Source organism: Grammomys surdaster, unplaced genomic scaffold (genome assembly GCF_004785775.1).
Source record: "Grammomys surdaster isolate TR1022 unplaced genomic scaffold, NIH_TR_1.0 186, whole genome shotgun sequence".
In the NCBI taxonomy this organism is placed as follows: Eukaryota; Metazoa; Chordata; class Mammalia; order Rodentia; family Muridae; genus Grammomys; species Grammomys surdaster.
Genome location: NW_021604631.1, coordinates 5,592,915 through 5,608,763, shown reverse-complemented (window position 1 = coordinate 5,608,763; position 15,849 = coordinate 5,592,915). Strand labels below are relative to the sequence as shown.

The following is a 15,849-nucleotide window of genomic DNA, read 5'->3' as shown; positions in this document are numbered from 1 at the left end:
AAGGAAGGAAGGAAGGAAGGAAGGAAGGAAGGAAGGAAGGAAGGAAGGAAGGAAGGAAGGAAAACTATAAATCACAGGTCTGGAAGAAGAAGAAGAAACACAGGTCAAAGGCATAATATTTTCTTTTTTCTTGCTATTTTTCATTTGTTTTTGGTGTTTGTTTTATTTTTTTGGTCTTTAAGACAGGTCTCATTATGTAGCTTTTGCTGTCCTGTTGCTATGCAGACCAGGCTGGCCTTGAACTCACAGAGATCTACCTGTCTCTGTCTCTTGAGCACTAGGATTAAAGATGTATGCACCATGCCCACCTTACAGAAAATATTATCAACAAAATCATAGTGAAAAAAATTCACAAAAATAAGAATAAATGCCCACCAAGGTGCAATAAGCATACAGAATATCAAATAGCTAGGACCAAAAGACAACATGTAGTAGCCAAAACACTAAATGTCCAAAACAAAGAAAGAATATTGAAAGCTGCAAGACAGAAACAAAGGCACATTGAAAGCCAGGCCCATGAGAGCAGCAGCTGGCTTTTCAATAGATACTATAAAGCCAGGAGGGCCTGGGCAGATGTTTTACAAGTCTCCATGACTACTGATGCCAGCACAGATTTATCTGTACTAATCAAAGGAGAAAGGAGAACTTGCAAAGATAAAAGGCAGTTTAAAGGAACTTATGATCACCAAGCCAGCCTCACAAAGGAAGCCTTAAAGGAATACTTGGGACTGAAGAAAGAGTTTGGCACATTCAAGAAGTAGTAACAGGAAAACATAACAAAGGAAGACTAAGAAAAACAAACACAATAAAAAAATCAACAAAATGACAGTAATCGACACACACACACACTCACACGTATTTCAAGAATAACTGAAAGCATCAATGGTCTTAACTCTCCAATTAAAAGACCCAGACTAGCAAAATGAATTAAGAAACAGTATCCATCACTTTGTTACCTCCAAGAAACATACCTCACCACCAGAGATAGAAACCATCTTAGAGTGCAAGGATGAACAGAGACACACCAAGAAGATAAGACTTCTCGAACTAACATAAGGATACCAAATACTGATTAAGGAAACGATCCATCAAGACATTACAATCTTAAATATATATGCACTAAATTTTGCACTCACCTCTACAAAGCAAATACTTCCAGATGTAAAGTAACAGGTACACACAGACACACAGACACACAGACACACACACACACACACACACACACACACACACTCTCTATTAGTAGCTGGCTTCAATACCCCATTTTGACCACCCCTCTGACCAATAGATGGATCATATAAATAAAAAGAGAACAGAGAATTAATTAAATGACATCACTGATCAAATGGATCAATATATATTTGATCAATAATATCCATTTGATCATATATACATACACATATATATGTATATAAAACATTCCATCCAACCACTAGATCATATACATTCTCAGCAGTCCATGAAACTCCACACTAAAATATTGAGTTGCAAAACATATCTCAATAAATAAAAAAAATTGAAATAATTCCTTGAATTTTATCTGGCCATAGTGAAATAAAACTATGTATTAACAGCAATAGTTACCATAGAAAGACCAGGCATGGTGGCAAAAGCCTGTAATTTCAGAAACTAGGGATACAGGGGACAAATCTCGACATAATAATAGTAAAAGACAACAAATCCACAGCCAACATATATTAAACAGAGACAAACTTAAAGCATTCTCACAAAGATCAGGAATAAGACAAGAATGCCTGTTCTCCCCACTCCTGTCCAACATGGTGGTTAAAGTCTTAGACCAACAAGACAAGAGGAGGAGGAAAAGGAATACAAACAAGAAAGGAAATGAAGAAGTCAGAGGACGCTTACTTGCAAATGATGCAATTCTAAACATAAAAGATCTTAGAGACTTCACCTTAAAACTCCTACAGCTGATGAACACATTCAGCAAAGTAGCAGATACAAAATTAACACACACAAATCAGGAGCCTTCCTATGTACCTAAGACAATAAAGCCAAGAAAGAAACTAGGGAAACAATGCTATTCACAACTTATAAAAACAAAACCAAAATACTGTGACTAAAGCTAAGTGAGGAAGTAAAAGACTTGTATCTAAGGCATAGGAGAGAACTTTACAAACAGAACTCTGGTAATGTAGGAATTAAGACCAACAACTGACAAATGGAACTTTATAAAACTAAAATCTTTCTGTCCAGCCAAGGACACTATCATTCAAACAAAAAGGCAGCGTACAGAATGGGAAAAGATTTTATCAGTATACATCTGACAGAGTTGGCATGTAGACTATAAAAAAAAAATAAAAAACAAACAAATAAAAGAAAAAATCCAAAAGGAAACCCTAAAAAAACTTACCACCAGGAGAGCAAACAATCTATTATTGCTGCTCTTCATAATAGTCAGCAAATAGCCTAGATGTCAATGAATGGAGAGTGACAATGTGGTACATTTAACTGTAAAGAAGATTCAGCTTTATAAAAAAATGCATCTGCCAGAGTCTGACATATTCAGAGACAGATGCTCACAGCTAACCATTGAGCTGATCATGGGGTTCCCAATGGAGAATCAATTAAAGAAAAGACTGAAGGAGCTGAAAGGGTTTGCGGCCCCATGGGGAGAGCAACAATACCAACCATCCAGAGCTCCCAGGGTCTAAACCACCGGCCTGGGAGCACTTAGGGAGAGACCCATGGCTCCAGCTGTGTATGTAGGGGAAGATGACATTGTCAGGCATAGGTGGGTGAAGAAGTCTTTGGTCCAGTGAAGGCTGGACACCCCAGTGTGGGGGAAATCGTGGGTGGGGAGGTGGGCATGGGAATGGGTGGGTGGGGGCATATCCTCATTGAAGCAGGAGGAGGGGGGATGGGATAGAAGGTTCCTGGGTGGGGGGAAAGGGGGAAATGGGATTACATCTGAAATGTAAATAAAATATTCAATTAAAAAAAAAAAACCAAAAGGTAAAATACGAACTCTAAAAAAATGATGACATTTGCAGGTAAACGGCCGGAGCTGGAAATAGTCATTCTAAGGTAACTCAGACTCAGAAAGATGCAGTCTCTCTCATTTGCGTATGCTTGCTTTGAAATTTTAGATTTATATTTAATTTGGAGCAAACACAGAAGTCAGGAGACTAGTTACTCCAGCTCCCAGGATCCAGAGCTCTCTTCTGGCCTCCATGGGTACCTGCATTTATATGCACAAACCACTTCACCTACACTCATAATTAAAAATGAAATAAAACCTTTAAGAAATATAGTCATCACTGGCAATTTAGATTTATTGTATGTTATGTGAGCACACTGTTGCTCTCTTCACACCAGAAGAGGGCGTCAGATCCCATTACAGATGGTTGTGAGTCACCATGTGGTTGCTGGGAATTGAACTCAGGACCTCTGGAAGAGCAGTCAGTGCTCTTAACCTCTGAGCCATCTCTCCAGCTCACAGTAAGTCCTTTTAACACACATCTTTTAAGTTCTGCACCGAGAAAGGAAATTCAAATAAATAAAAATATAGAACATCAGCCGGGCGGTGGTGGCGCACGCCTTTAATCCCAGCACTTGGGAGGCAGAGGCAGGTGGATTTCTGAGTTCGAGGCCAGCCTGGTCTACAGAGTGAGTTCCAGGACAGCCAGGGCTACACAGAGAAACCCTGTCTCGAAAAACCAAACCAAAAAAAAAAAAAAATATAGAACATCTAATTAGCAAGTCACAACCTTAAAAGAAACAATAAATAACAAAAACAGTAGTTAACCCAACAGACTCAATCAATAAAACCACAGGACCACTAAACAAAAAAAGACAACTCTTTTGCTCCCCTACATAGAACACTTAAGTTTTTCAGAGTTAGAGAATAAATGCAGTATAAGAATGGTTTCAATGGAGAAAGGAGAAAAGAGGAAAATCAAGAGGAATTCATACATAAGGAAGATAGAGAGGAGTTCATACATTACAACATTACAAAGAATGATTTTAGTAAAAAATAATTTCAAATTCATGAATTAAAATTCAGAAAGACAGCCGGGCGGTGGTGGCGCACGCCTTTAATCCCAGCACTTGGGAGGCAGAGGCAGGCAGATTTCTGAGTTCGAGGCCAGCCTGGTCTACAGAGTGAGTTCCAGGACAGCGAAGGCTACACAGAGGAAACCCTGTCTCGAAAAAACAAAACAAAACAATCAGAAAGACACCAGTTTAATAATGGCTACTTCTGCTAGGGGTGAGCAATCTGAGTATTTTCCCTCTGTGTTTATTAAGTACATCCTAAGTTGTTTGGAGTAGAGGGGCCAGGCTGGCCTCCAGCTGCAGAGCCTCTAGCCTTAGTGCTAGAATTGCAGGCATCTACTACTATTACAAAAGTTTATGTTACTTTTATAATGAGGGGAAGAAAGTTTAAAATGTCTAAACTCTGGCATGGAATCAGACAAAGATCGACTTAAGCCAGGTCTGCCAAATTTGAACACAAACTATTTTGTATCTCAGATGAAGGGTGTGTGTGTGTGAGAGAGAGTGGGTTTGCAGCTGGTCAGACTTACAATGAGTCAAAGTATGAGGAGAAACCAATGTGACAGCTGTCATGGTGGGAATATTATTAATGCTTACTATAGCTTCTGATTAGTTAGAAATATAGACCATAAAATAACTAGGGGCTTGAAATGTGGCTCAGAGGCAGAACTCTTTTTCGAGATAAAATTTCTCTGTGTAGCCCTGGCTGTCCTGGAACTCACTCTGTAGACCAGGCTGACCTCAGCCTGCCTCTGCTTCCTGAGTGCTGGGATTAAAGGTGTTCCAGTCACCATCCCTCAACTAGCAGCAGAACTCTTAACTAGATTATATGAAACCCAGGATTTTTTTTTTTCTCCGGTTTTTCAAGACAGGGTTTCTCTGTGTAGCCCTGGCTGTCCTCGAACTCAGAAATCCGCCTGCCTCTGCCTCCCAAGTGCTGGGATTAAAGGCGTGTGCCACTACTGCTTGGCGAAACCCAGGATTTGATCCCTTGTAAAAATATATAACAAAATAAAACAGCTACAAGTTAAACAAGCTTCCACCAAGTAACTTCAGGTACAATTCCCACAATGCTACTATGTATATACAGCCAACATCTAAAACAGATTATGGAAAACAGCAAGTTGTTGAGACTGTGAGTTGTTTTGTCTTTAAACTTTAAATTGAGTGTTTGTGTAGCAAATAAAAAAGCAAAAGCATCATTACACTTACTACACGAAGGTCCTCAATGCGTTTCTCAAGCAGCACAGGTAGACCATCTGGAAGTGTAGGTACCACCTTGGGCACAACCTGAGAGGTGAAGGTGGGCTGGGTGGTATTTCCATTTTCTCCCCCTGACTCAGAGAGGGGACTTCCGTCAGAAGTAGCATCCAGTAATCTGTCAAAGTCAAAATCATCTAGCATCTCTAGGGCATTTTCAGCTTCCTGAAACAGTTCATGTTCATTTGTGCTAACAAAAATAGGGAGATCTGGATCAGCACTGTTCAGACTTAAGTCTGGGAGGTCATCCCCCAGGGCTGTTGCCACACAAGGGGGCTTAGGCAGAGAGGAAGTTGATGGGGTCACTGGGACTTTAGGGGTAGATTCCTTCTTCAATGCATCCTTCTCTTTCTGAAATTTTCGTATCATGGCAGCCAGAGAAAGGGAATCTTTATACCGCTTTTTCTTTTTTTCAGACTTGTGTGAATTGAGAGCCACAACTCTGTGAAGGAAAAAAAAGACTGGTTAGGCTTTGTCATTTTAAAAATTAATCCCCTATGTAAGCAAGTGAAATAATTAAAAGAATCACGTGGGAGATGGCAGAACAAAATTGTTTTCTTAGTTTCTTATTGGACTATACTTTCATGTTAGCACCTTCAACATCTGGACAGTATGACAGGTTTCCCACTCTGACTCCTTACATGTCATCCTCAGGATGCCCTGAACTCCTGCTTCACCCCCCAGATCTTAGAATTACAGATCTGTGGTAACACATGTGGATTAAACTGGTTCTTTTAGGTTAAAAAGCTGTATTGAACAAGACAGTCAAATGAAAAATCTGTAAGTATAATCTGAAACACCATGGGTCTCTCAGATGATATGCAGAAGATCATAACTAAATATATTAGTGGTAAATATGTATTTCTAAAATGAAACTGGGAATACTGTGATAATAATTTCCTAGTAGGCTTTTTTAGCATACCCCAGTTGTTTGGGTACTTTTTTCCTTGGCTTCTTTTCTTTCTCCCCTTCCTCTTTCCGCTTCCGCTTCTTTATCTCAATATCATCTTCTTTTATTTTGGGAACCTACAAAATAATAAGAGACTGTATCATTTATCAGTATAGCAATATTTTCCTCTGTGATGTTAGTAATGCAGCATCTAAGGTAGCAGTTTTTAAAAGTCATTTTTTAAGTGTCAGAATTACTTGCTGAAAGTACAGATCCTTGGGGTCTATGAACACTCCTGCCTGAGTTTTTGTTGTTACGCTGTGTATGTGTATAGTGTGTGAGGATAGACGCATATGAAGCTAGAAGGCGACAATGGGTATGTTCTCCGATTGAATTTACTCAGTTTCTCACTGAATGTGGAGCTCACCAATTAGGCTAGACTGGCTTGTGGGCAAGCCCAGATATCCTTCTGTCTGACTGTGGCTGTGGCTGCGTCCACTGGGACCTCAGAGTTGATGTTCTGAATAAGGATTTTAGTGATTCTGGTAAAAATTAAGTCTTTGACTCCATAGCAGAAAACAACTATGGATAATCTTAGTTTCTCAGCTATAGTACATCAACACAAGTTGTTACAAATTAGGTCTGAAGGAAGCTTGACAGTTACGAATGGTTCTTGTACAGAAATCCTCCTTTCTTATTTGTTTACCCATTTTGTTTACTTTTGGAGGCAGGGTCTCATCCTGTAACCATGTACCCATGGCTGACTATGAAACCAGGCTGACTTTGAACTCATTAAGATCCACCTGCTTCTACCTCCCACATTCTGAGATTAAAGGTTGTGGTTTTTTGGGTTTTTTTTTTTTTTGGGGGGGGGTTGTTTCTTTTAAATAGTGTAGAGATCAAATCTAGGGCCTTGTGGATAAGAGACAATGATTCTACCATTAAGCTATATCCCCTGCCCACAGCAATAATTTTAAGCAAATAATTAAGTACAATTTCACTAAACAAGAGTATTTTACTTTCCCTTATGTTCATAGTTGTAGCACATATAATATTCAAAAAGTCTATCCTAAAGGCTAGGTGTGGTGGCACACACAGAAGCAGGTAAATGTCTGAGAGTTTGAGGCCAGCCTGGTGTGCATAGCAAGTTCCAGGCCAGTCAGTGCTACAAGTATATCCTGGGGCAAGAAAGATGGCTCAGCAGGCAAAGTGCTTGCCATGCAAACCTGATGGCCCGAGTTCAATTCCCAGAGCTCACAGTGGAAGGAGAGATCCAACTCTCAAGAGTACTGCGTACACATACTTACATATACTCATCATATATACACATACAATAATAATAAAAAATGAATAATCAAAAAAATTCTGGTCTGGGTATACAGATCAGTAAGAGTGCCTATTTAGCATACAAGAAGGCTAAATTTTTAGCAAGCACAGCAAAAATATAAACAAAATAAAACAGAAGCTATATCATATTAATTCTATGCTTTCCTTACCACTGAGATGTCAAACTCACCTTGGGTGGCTTGTGCTTTTGGTTATCTGTAAAATCGTCTTCTTCAGTGTCTGAAGCTTGGCGAAACTGCAGTGTGCCCGTGTTGATATAGAAGCCTCCGTATTTTGTTGTTAGCGAAGCAGGGACTAATTCGTCATACTAGAGCAGAGAAAGATTCAAATATACTCTCCTGTGTGTAATTCTATAAACATGTCAAAGAACAACACTTACGGACACCTTCCATAAATACTAACTGCATATCCAGCAACCCCACTACTAGGTATACTCCCAAAGAGGATGACATCAGTACGGCAAAGATATGCCATGCTTCTGCATCAAATGCAACTCCAGTCAACACTGGAGCGACCTCCAGTGGTAAATGAATATTAAAATGTGGTACATTTATTTATATAATGAAACATTATCTGGCACTAACAAAGAAAGGCAGAGCTGGGTGTGATGGCACATGGCTTTAATCCCACTGTTTGGAAGCAGAGACAGGGAGGTGGATCTCTGTGAGCTCAATGCCAGCCAGGTCTATATAGTGAGCTCCAGGATCACCAGAGCTAGATAGTGAGACCCTTACTAAAAAGAAAAAGGCAGAAAATCCAATTCAGTATATAAAAACATCATGTTAAGTAAAATAAGCCAGCAAAGAGAAACCAGTACCACACACTCTCCTTATATGTGGACTCTAATTATACTGGATTCATAAAAGCACAGAGTACAATGTTAGATACCAGAGTTTTGGGATGAGGGCAGAAAGGGGTGAGAGAGAAACTGGTTGATAAACTTTGTATTTCAAAATAGCTAGGTGATTATCCAGGCTAATTAGTGATTGTCTAATCACTAAAAATAAGAACATTATCAAAGTGTTACACTGTACCCCATAATATATATACAATTACTAATTTAAAATTGTTTTAAATTATATTTATTTTAAATTAACAATTAAATTAACAATTACTAATTGTTGATTTAAAATAAATTCGGGGAGGAGATCAAAACTGCAATAAAAGTGTTGATGGAGTAGCCTAAGTTTAGAAAAAGTTAGTATCTGGAATAAAAGGCAATTTTGATCATTCAGTATATTTAAGAGAGGCGTTTCCAGAAGAATCCTGACAGATGGTGTACTAATAAAGAGTTAAGACTAATGGTACTGTTCTTTATTCCTTCCCCTTGCTATTATTCTTTTGTTTTTTGTTAGAACGCAGTTTATTTGTTAGATGATGTTCCAAAACACATCCAACGAGCCCAAAATAAATAAATAAGGAAATAAACAGCAACTTCAGAAACAAAACAAAAAAAAATCTTTGACCTCTGTCCCTTTTATAAGCACATCAGACAAACCAGGGACTTAGACTATTCCTTGCCTCTACCCTTCCTGACAGCAACTCTAATGAAAAGTCAACACAAATTAAAGCAGAGAACTGACCATTCAGATAAAAAGTCAGTCCTTCAAAACCCCATCAATATGGAATCTTACTAATAAGGAGATAATACAGAATAAGAAAATTCTTTGTCTTGCCTCTGTGTGTAAGCAGAGATATATTTTCAAGTATTCAAAAGAAGTAAAGCATACATCTTCAAGGAAAGCAGAAAACAGTCTCACAGCAAGGAAAGATAAACAGTCAAGCAGTATGCTGGGAAACCAACTTAGACTAGGCCTCAAAAATCCATAGTTTAAGGTTTATCATTTCACCCAGTGGAGATGGACAAAAACCAAGTATTAAATAGAGGCCAGTCCTAAGCAATCAAAGTGTTTATTTGAGAATGGAAAAAAAAAAAAAAAAAAAAAAAGAAGCATTCTGTTCCTAGCAGTACTCAGATGCAGTAACCAGGATGCCTCACTATTCTCTGCCTGGTATTCTTCAGATTACACTTTGTTTTGTTTTTAAAGAAAACATCCGGGGGCTGGAGAGATGGCTCAGTGGTTAAGAGCACTGACTGCTCTTCCAGAGGTCCTGAGTTCAAATCCCAGCAACAACATGGTGGCTCACAACCATCCGTAATGAGATTCGATGCCCTCTTCTGGTGTGTCTGAAGACAGCTACAGTGTACTCATAAATAAAGTAAATAAATCTTTAAAAAAAAAAAAAAAAGAAAAGAAAACATCCTTGGGAGTGGAGAGATGGATTAGCAGTTTAAACCTCTTGCTGCTCCTACAGAGGACCTAGGGCTCTAGTCCCTGGGTCACCCACATGGTGACTCACAACCATTTCTAACTCAAATTTCAGGAGATCCAATGCCCTCTTTTGATCTCTGTGGAAACAAGGCACACATGATGCACAAATACATATTCAGAAAAAATACCTGTGCATATAAAATAAAATTTTAAATAAATCTTTAAAAGAAAAGATGGCAGGCATAGTGGTGCACACCCTTATTCCCATCGCTTGAGAGGCAGATCTCTAGGAGTTCAAGGTCAGCCTGGTGTACAAAGCAGGTTCCAGGACAGTGAAAGCTGTTACAGAGAAATTCTGTCTCAAAAAAACAAAAACAAACAAAAAACCAAACAAACAAAAAGAAAGAAAGAAAATAAAAGAAAGATGGGAAGAAGAAAAACATTCTTGTCACAAGCAAGGAAAATCCATATTCTACTGGTCACTATATGAATATAAGCCATAATGGCACACATCTTTAGTCCCAGCATTCAGGAGGTAAAGGCAGGTAGAACTCTGTGAGTTCAAGGCCAGCCTGGTGTATGAGGACATCCAAGGCTACATAGAAAGACCCAGGGCTACATAGAGAGACTCTGTCTCAGGAAGAAAAAGAAAGAGAGAGAAAGGGAGGGAGGGAGGAAGAAAATTATTAAGGCTAAGCATAAAAGTTATGATGTGATTTTTTTTAACTGATTCCTTTCAAAGATTATGGAAAAGGGAAAAAGTTTGTTTATGCTGAATTTCAAAGAGTGAAATGAAGAGAGAAAAGAAATAAACTACTCTTTTGATTTCCTAGATGCACTGCTCTACATACCTCATGGAAAAAGATGAGTACCGATGACAAGTGAAGGACTGAGAGAGAAAAAGGAAAATGACCACCTGATGACATAAACATCCTTGTATCTTTGGTTTCACATACTGAAAAATACTACTAGTCCTCAATAGATCTTCACACAGACAATTCTCTTTGGTCCTCATGACACCCTTGGGAGGCAGGGAAGGCAAACATTATTACTATTTACAAGTGGAAAACAGGTAAGAATCTATCCAATGCCAATTTGTGCCTTTAGTAAAGTCACCAGCCAACTCTCAAGTGGTTTGCTAAACCAAACTACTTCTTCATGGGGGAAAACATGCACCCCAGATATTGAGGGCAATCTTAACTGCTCTAAGCCTTCTGTTGGGGTTTCTACCCTAGCACTGCTCAGAATAAACTTACAGGTATGTACGTAACTGAGCCATCTAAAAACAAAGTTAAGAGGTAATGAAACAACTTAAGATATCCTAGCTCTAAATCCTTTGCCAAGACTAACTAGAACTTGGGCAAATCTCAAAACATTAACGTCTGGAAGTTACACATGCTCAGTCCTTTTACAGTTTAGTAATAAGGTAGCAGAAGACTATAAACACTCACTGGGAATAGATGATTTTTAATTTGGAAAGCTTATTGACAACAAATCAATACAAGCAAGGCGTCCTTTGATTGGATTATCATTGTTTTATGTCTGAATTATAAAAAGAACAGAGTGACTTTTAAAAGATCAATGACAGGGCTAGTGAGATGGCTCAGAGGCTAACACTGACTGCTCTTTTAGAGATCCTGAGTTCAATTCCCAGCAACCACATGGTAGCTCATGGCCATCTGTAAAAGGGATCTGATGCCCTCTTCTGGCCTGCAAGTGTACATGTAGACAGAGCACTCATACCTAAATGAATAAATCTTTAAGTAGTTTTTTAAAAAAAGATCAATGATAAAATGTTACTAACTGTACAAATCAACAACTTATATCTATAAAATTCATCCTTATTAAAGCAGCAGCTTTCAAATTTTCTTCAAACCAAGTTAAAAAAAAAGATATATCAAAACCCAGCATATACATATACAACAAAAATGAAATCATCTACGACAGACCCTTTTCCATTTGATTTTGTTTTTTTTGTTGTTGTTTTTAATATGAGTGAGGGCTAGACAGATGTCTCAGCAGTTAAGAGCACTAATTTGAAGAGAACCTAGATCCGATTCCTAGCACCACATGGTGGTTCGAAACTATAACTCCAGTCCCAGGTATCTTATCTCTTCTGACTGTTGCAGATACCAGGCATGCACGTTTTGCACATAGATACACACCGGCAAAACATGCATACAGATAATTATAAAATAAACTACTAGTCATATGGTCAAAATTGGTACATAATTCATATATTAGGTGCAAAATTAAGTTGAAACTGCTTTATTCATATACAAATATCATAATTGATATTAGAAACATCACAGATGAAAATTCATTATATGGTTTCCATTATAAGGCACTCTTAAAGAGTCAAAACTGAGCCCTAGGGGAATGGCTGAATGGGGGAATCACTCGTCTAGCATGCTTAAGGCCCCAGGTTTGATTCCCAATACCATACATAAAATGAGTCAAAACTGAGCCAGGCAGTGATGGCACCTTTAATCCAAGAACTTGGGAGGCAGAGGCAAGGGTAATGTAGATATTCAAGGACAGCCTGGTCTACTGAACAAGTTCAAGGACAACCAGGGCTACTTAAGAGAAGTCCTCTCCCAACCCTTTGCTCCCCCCACTCCCCTACAAAGTCAAAACTGAAGAACTAAGATTTTTAGAGTTGCCAGAGATCAGGAGGGCTGGAGGGATGAACAGGCAGAGCACAGAGAATTTTTAGAGTGAAACTACTCTGTATGGTCATAAGGGTGAACATATGTCAATAAACATTTGTCTGAACCAACAGAATCTATCATACCAGCAGGGACACACTATGAACTTAGGTGATAACAGTGTACTAATTAGGTTTACCAACTGTAACAGGTACACTACCATGATACAATATGTTGATAGTAAAGGAGGCTCTGGGGGGGGGCAGGGGGCAGTGGATATGGAAGCTCTTTGTACCTTCTGTTCATTCTTGCTATGAATCTAAAACTGTTCTAGCCAGACATGGTGGCACAGCGAGATCTCCTTGAGTCTGAGGCCAGCCTAGTCTACATAATATGTTCCAAGACACCCAGAGCTATACAGTAAGATCCTGACACACACACACACACACACACCCTAAAAAAATAGCTGGGGTGATGCATTTAATCCCAGCACTCAGGAAGGAGGCAGAGGCAGACAGATCTCGGAGTTCAAGACCAGTCTGTTCTACATTTCAGGACAGTCAGAGCTATACAAAGAAATACTGTCTCAAAGTAAAACAAGCCAAAACCAAAAAAAACAGAAACCTAAAAAGAATTTTTAAAAAATCTGTTCTAAAATACAGTATTAACTATAAGAAGCTATTTAAGTAAAAGTATGGGTTCATGCAATGGCCATAAATGAATTTCCTTTTGGGTAAGTCAGAATTTTAAATCTACATATTAGCATTAATACTAATGTTTGATACTTGTTAATACTCATCACCATATTTAAATTTATGTTATTTTAATCTCAAAGTAACTTTGGGAGATAGTAATTGCACAGAAACTGGATAGATAGTAATTGCACAGAAAATTAGGTAACACTGACATATGCTTTCCTGATCAAATGTCAAATTAGGAACTAATATAAAACTAGAACCTTGGACTTCTACACTGAGTTCCAAGTAGCAGTCAATACTCTAGATAGAAACATCCCAATCTTCATGTGCCAATAGCTAAGTTTTAGCAACGGTAAGTGTTCTCTACTCTAAACAGCACTGCTAATTAATATGCCTTGCCAAGAAACCACAAGTAATTTAGGAACATGATATCCAGTGTGCACTGAGCTGACAATCATTCCAATCACTCTCTTACCAGTATAAGCTCCATCTGTCACCATATATGCAAACAAGTACTGTATCACCACGCAAAAGCTATACTAATTTGCAAATCATAAAATATTTAAGTACTGTCATTAAGTACTCCAGAAGATATGGTAATCCTAAAGGACATCATAATCTTAGGCATTAATCTAACACCCAGATAAAAATGGGAGAACATAGACCTTACCTACTACAAAACACGACAAACCTTAATTTATGTACTAAGTCAGAGTTCTAATGATTCTTATATGTTGTCCCAAATTTCATCTTCCTTTTGTAAGAAAAATTGGATGCTAGAACTCAGGTTGCAGAATTTGGTCAAAACATACTGGTGATAAAGCCTGGTGCTTAATATACCACTACTAGAGTAAGGTATACAATAACAGCAACAAACTAATTAGTTTTATAGGTATCTGCCAAGCTAACTTTAACTCTAGCACACCAACTTTCAGGACTATTTTATAAGCCATTCCAAAATGACCTCCAGAAGCTTGCTTCAGGATGGAGACCCTATGACCAATAAATTCCATTGCTAGCAATTTGCCCCAGCCATATTATTTGAACTCTATAAAGTATTCTGAATCTATGTTTATTCAAGTAGATGAATGCACCCGAGATGCTCAACTACCTGTAAACACATAACCCTAAGAATTAAAACTACTTTCACTAAATCAGTAAATAATATACTGTAACAACCATTAAAAGAAGTGTATCTATGTGTTAATATATACTACTAAAAGATGTTGAATTTCAAGAAAATAATATTTAAGATACATATAATGATAATATTTGTTTCTTTTTTTACAAGTATATATAGGTTGAATGTTTATTAGACACAGATTTTCTTGATGATTACAAAAGAAGTTTTATGTTTACTTCTTGGCGGGAGTCATTTGGCGAATACCTTACCTTGTACTTAGTATCCATCTTGTGCTCTGTTGCTGGTTTGGCATCACTGATTTATGTATGCATGTGCTGCACGTGCGTGTATGAGGCTGCCCTCCCTTGCATGTGAGTGTGGGGGCTACAAGTCTACGTCAGGGGTCTGCCTCAGTTTCTCTTCATCTTAAATGTTTTAGTCTGTCATTGGTCTGTTCAGACTGCCTGGTGACCAGCCCTAGGACCTGCCTACCCCGTGCTCAGCACTTCTCGTGGGTGCTGGAGAGCTAAATTCAAGTTCTCATGCTTGCATGGCAAATACTTTCCAACTGAGCCGTCTCCCCAGCATCATAAATGATTCTTTTAAAAGCTAGAAAAATAAAACCAAAGAAGTCCTAATAACAAAAAAAATTCTTGTTTAAGCCATATAACCAGAAATTATAATTCAGTAAGTGTAAGTTTAGACAAACATAACAGAGGGCTGGAGACATGACTTAGTGTTAAAAGCACATATTGTTCTCACAGAGGACCCAACTTCAATTCACAGCATCCATATCAGGCAGCTCATAACTGTCTAGAAATTCAGCTTCAGGGAGCTAATGCCTCTCTGACCTCCCTGGGTACATACAAAGACACATATACATATACATACACAGATAATAAAATTCTACAAAATTAAGAAAGCATAGCAATGTTTTCCACCATTGATTAAGCTTAATATAATCATTTTCAGCATTTGGTTAGAACATTATTCCTTTTCCCATGTATGAGTATCAATGTGTGTGCTTGTGTATAAGCGAGTGCCTGTGCATGTGCTTGTGTTTCTAGACAGGGTCTCATATATCCCAGACTACACCCTCAATGTGCTATGTCTCAGGACTGACCTTGAGCTCCCGACTCCCCCCTCTCTACCAATGCTGGGATTGCCAGTATGTAATACTGTGTTTTTGTCCTTATTGAAACTTCACTTCTCAGTTTGGGCAAGGAGTAATGATTTCTCTAGGAATTAATGCTAACTGTGCACCTGAAAATAAGCAACTGATTAACCTCAAGAGATTCTTGAAAGACCTGAAAGCACAGCAAACTACAAGTAATGGCCTACTATCTTGTTGGCAAACCAGGACTTGCTGGCCAAGCTCAGCCTAACAGTTTGTTACACAGCCTGCCAGAATAAATTTTGCATTTTTTAAGTGGTGGGGAAAACATCAAATTAAATATTCTGTGATGCATTAAAATTACATGAGTTTAAATTTTACAGTCTATCAGTAAAGCTTTACTCTTAACATCGCCACACTAGTCTACATACATATTCCCTATGACTGTGCTCATGCGAGAGAAGAGCTGTAAGAGACACC

The 15,849-nt window shown here is 38.4% G+C and overlaps 1 protein-coding gene across 1 annotated transcript in view; it reads right to left on the bottom strand.

The window, feature by feature from the left end:
• The window catches only part of Ubn2 (ubinuclein 2), a 57,467-nt gene that overhangs the window by 24,792 nt on the left and 16,826 nt on the right, over nt 1–15,849 (bottom strand). The window contains exons 4-6 of the mRNA XM_028768415.1: nt 7,683–7,820; nt 6,200–6,303; nt 5,230–5,719 (exon numbers count right to left, since the gene is read on the bottom strand). Of these exons, the coding sequence (XP_028624248.1) occupies nt 5,230–5,719; nt 6,200–6,303; nt 7,683–7,820 (732 nt within the window). The remainder of the gene's footprint in view (nt 1–5,229; nt 5,720–6,199; nt 6,304–7,682; nt 7,821–15,849) is intronic.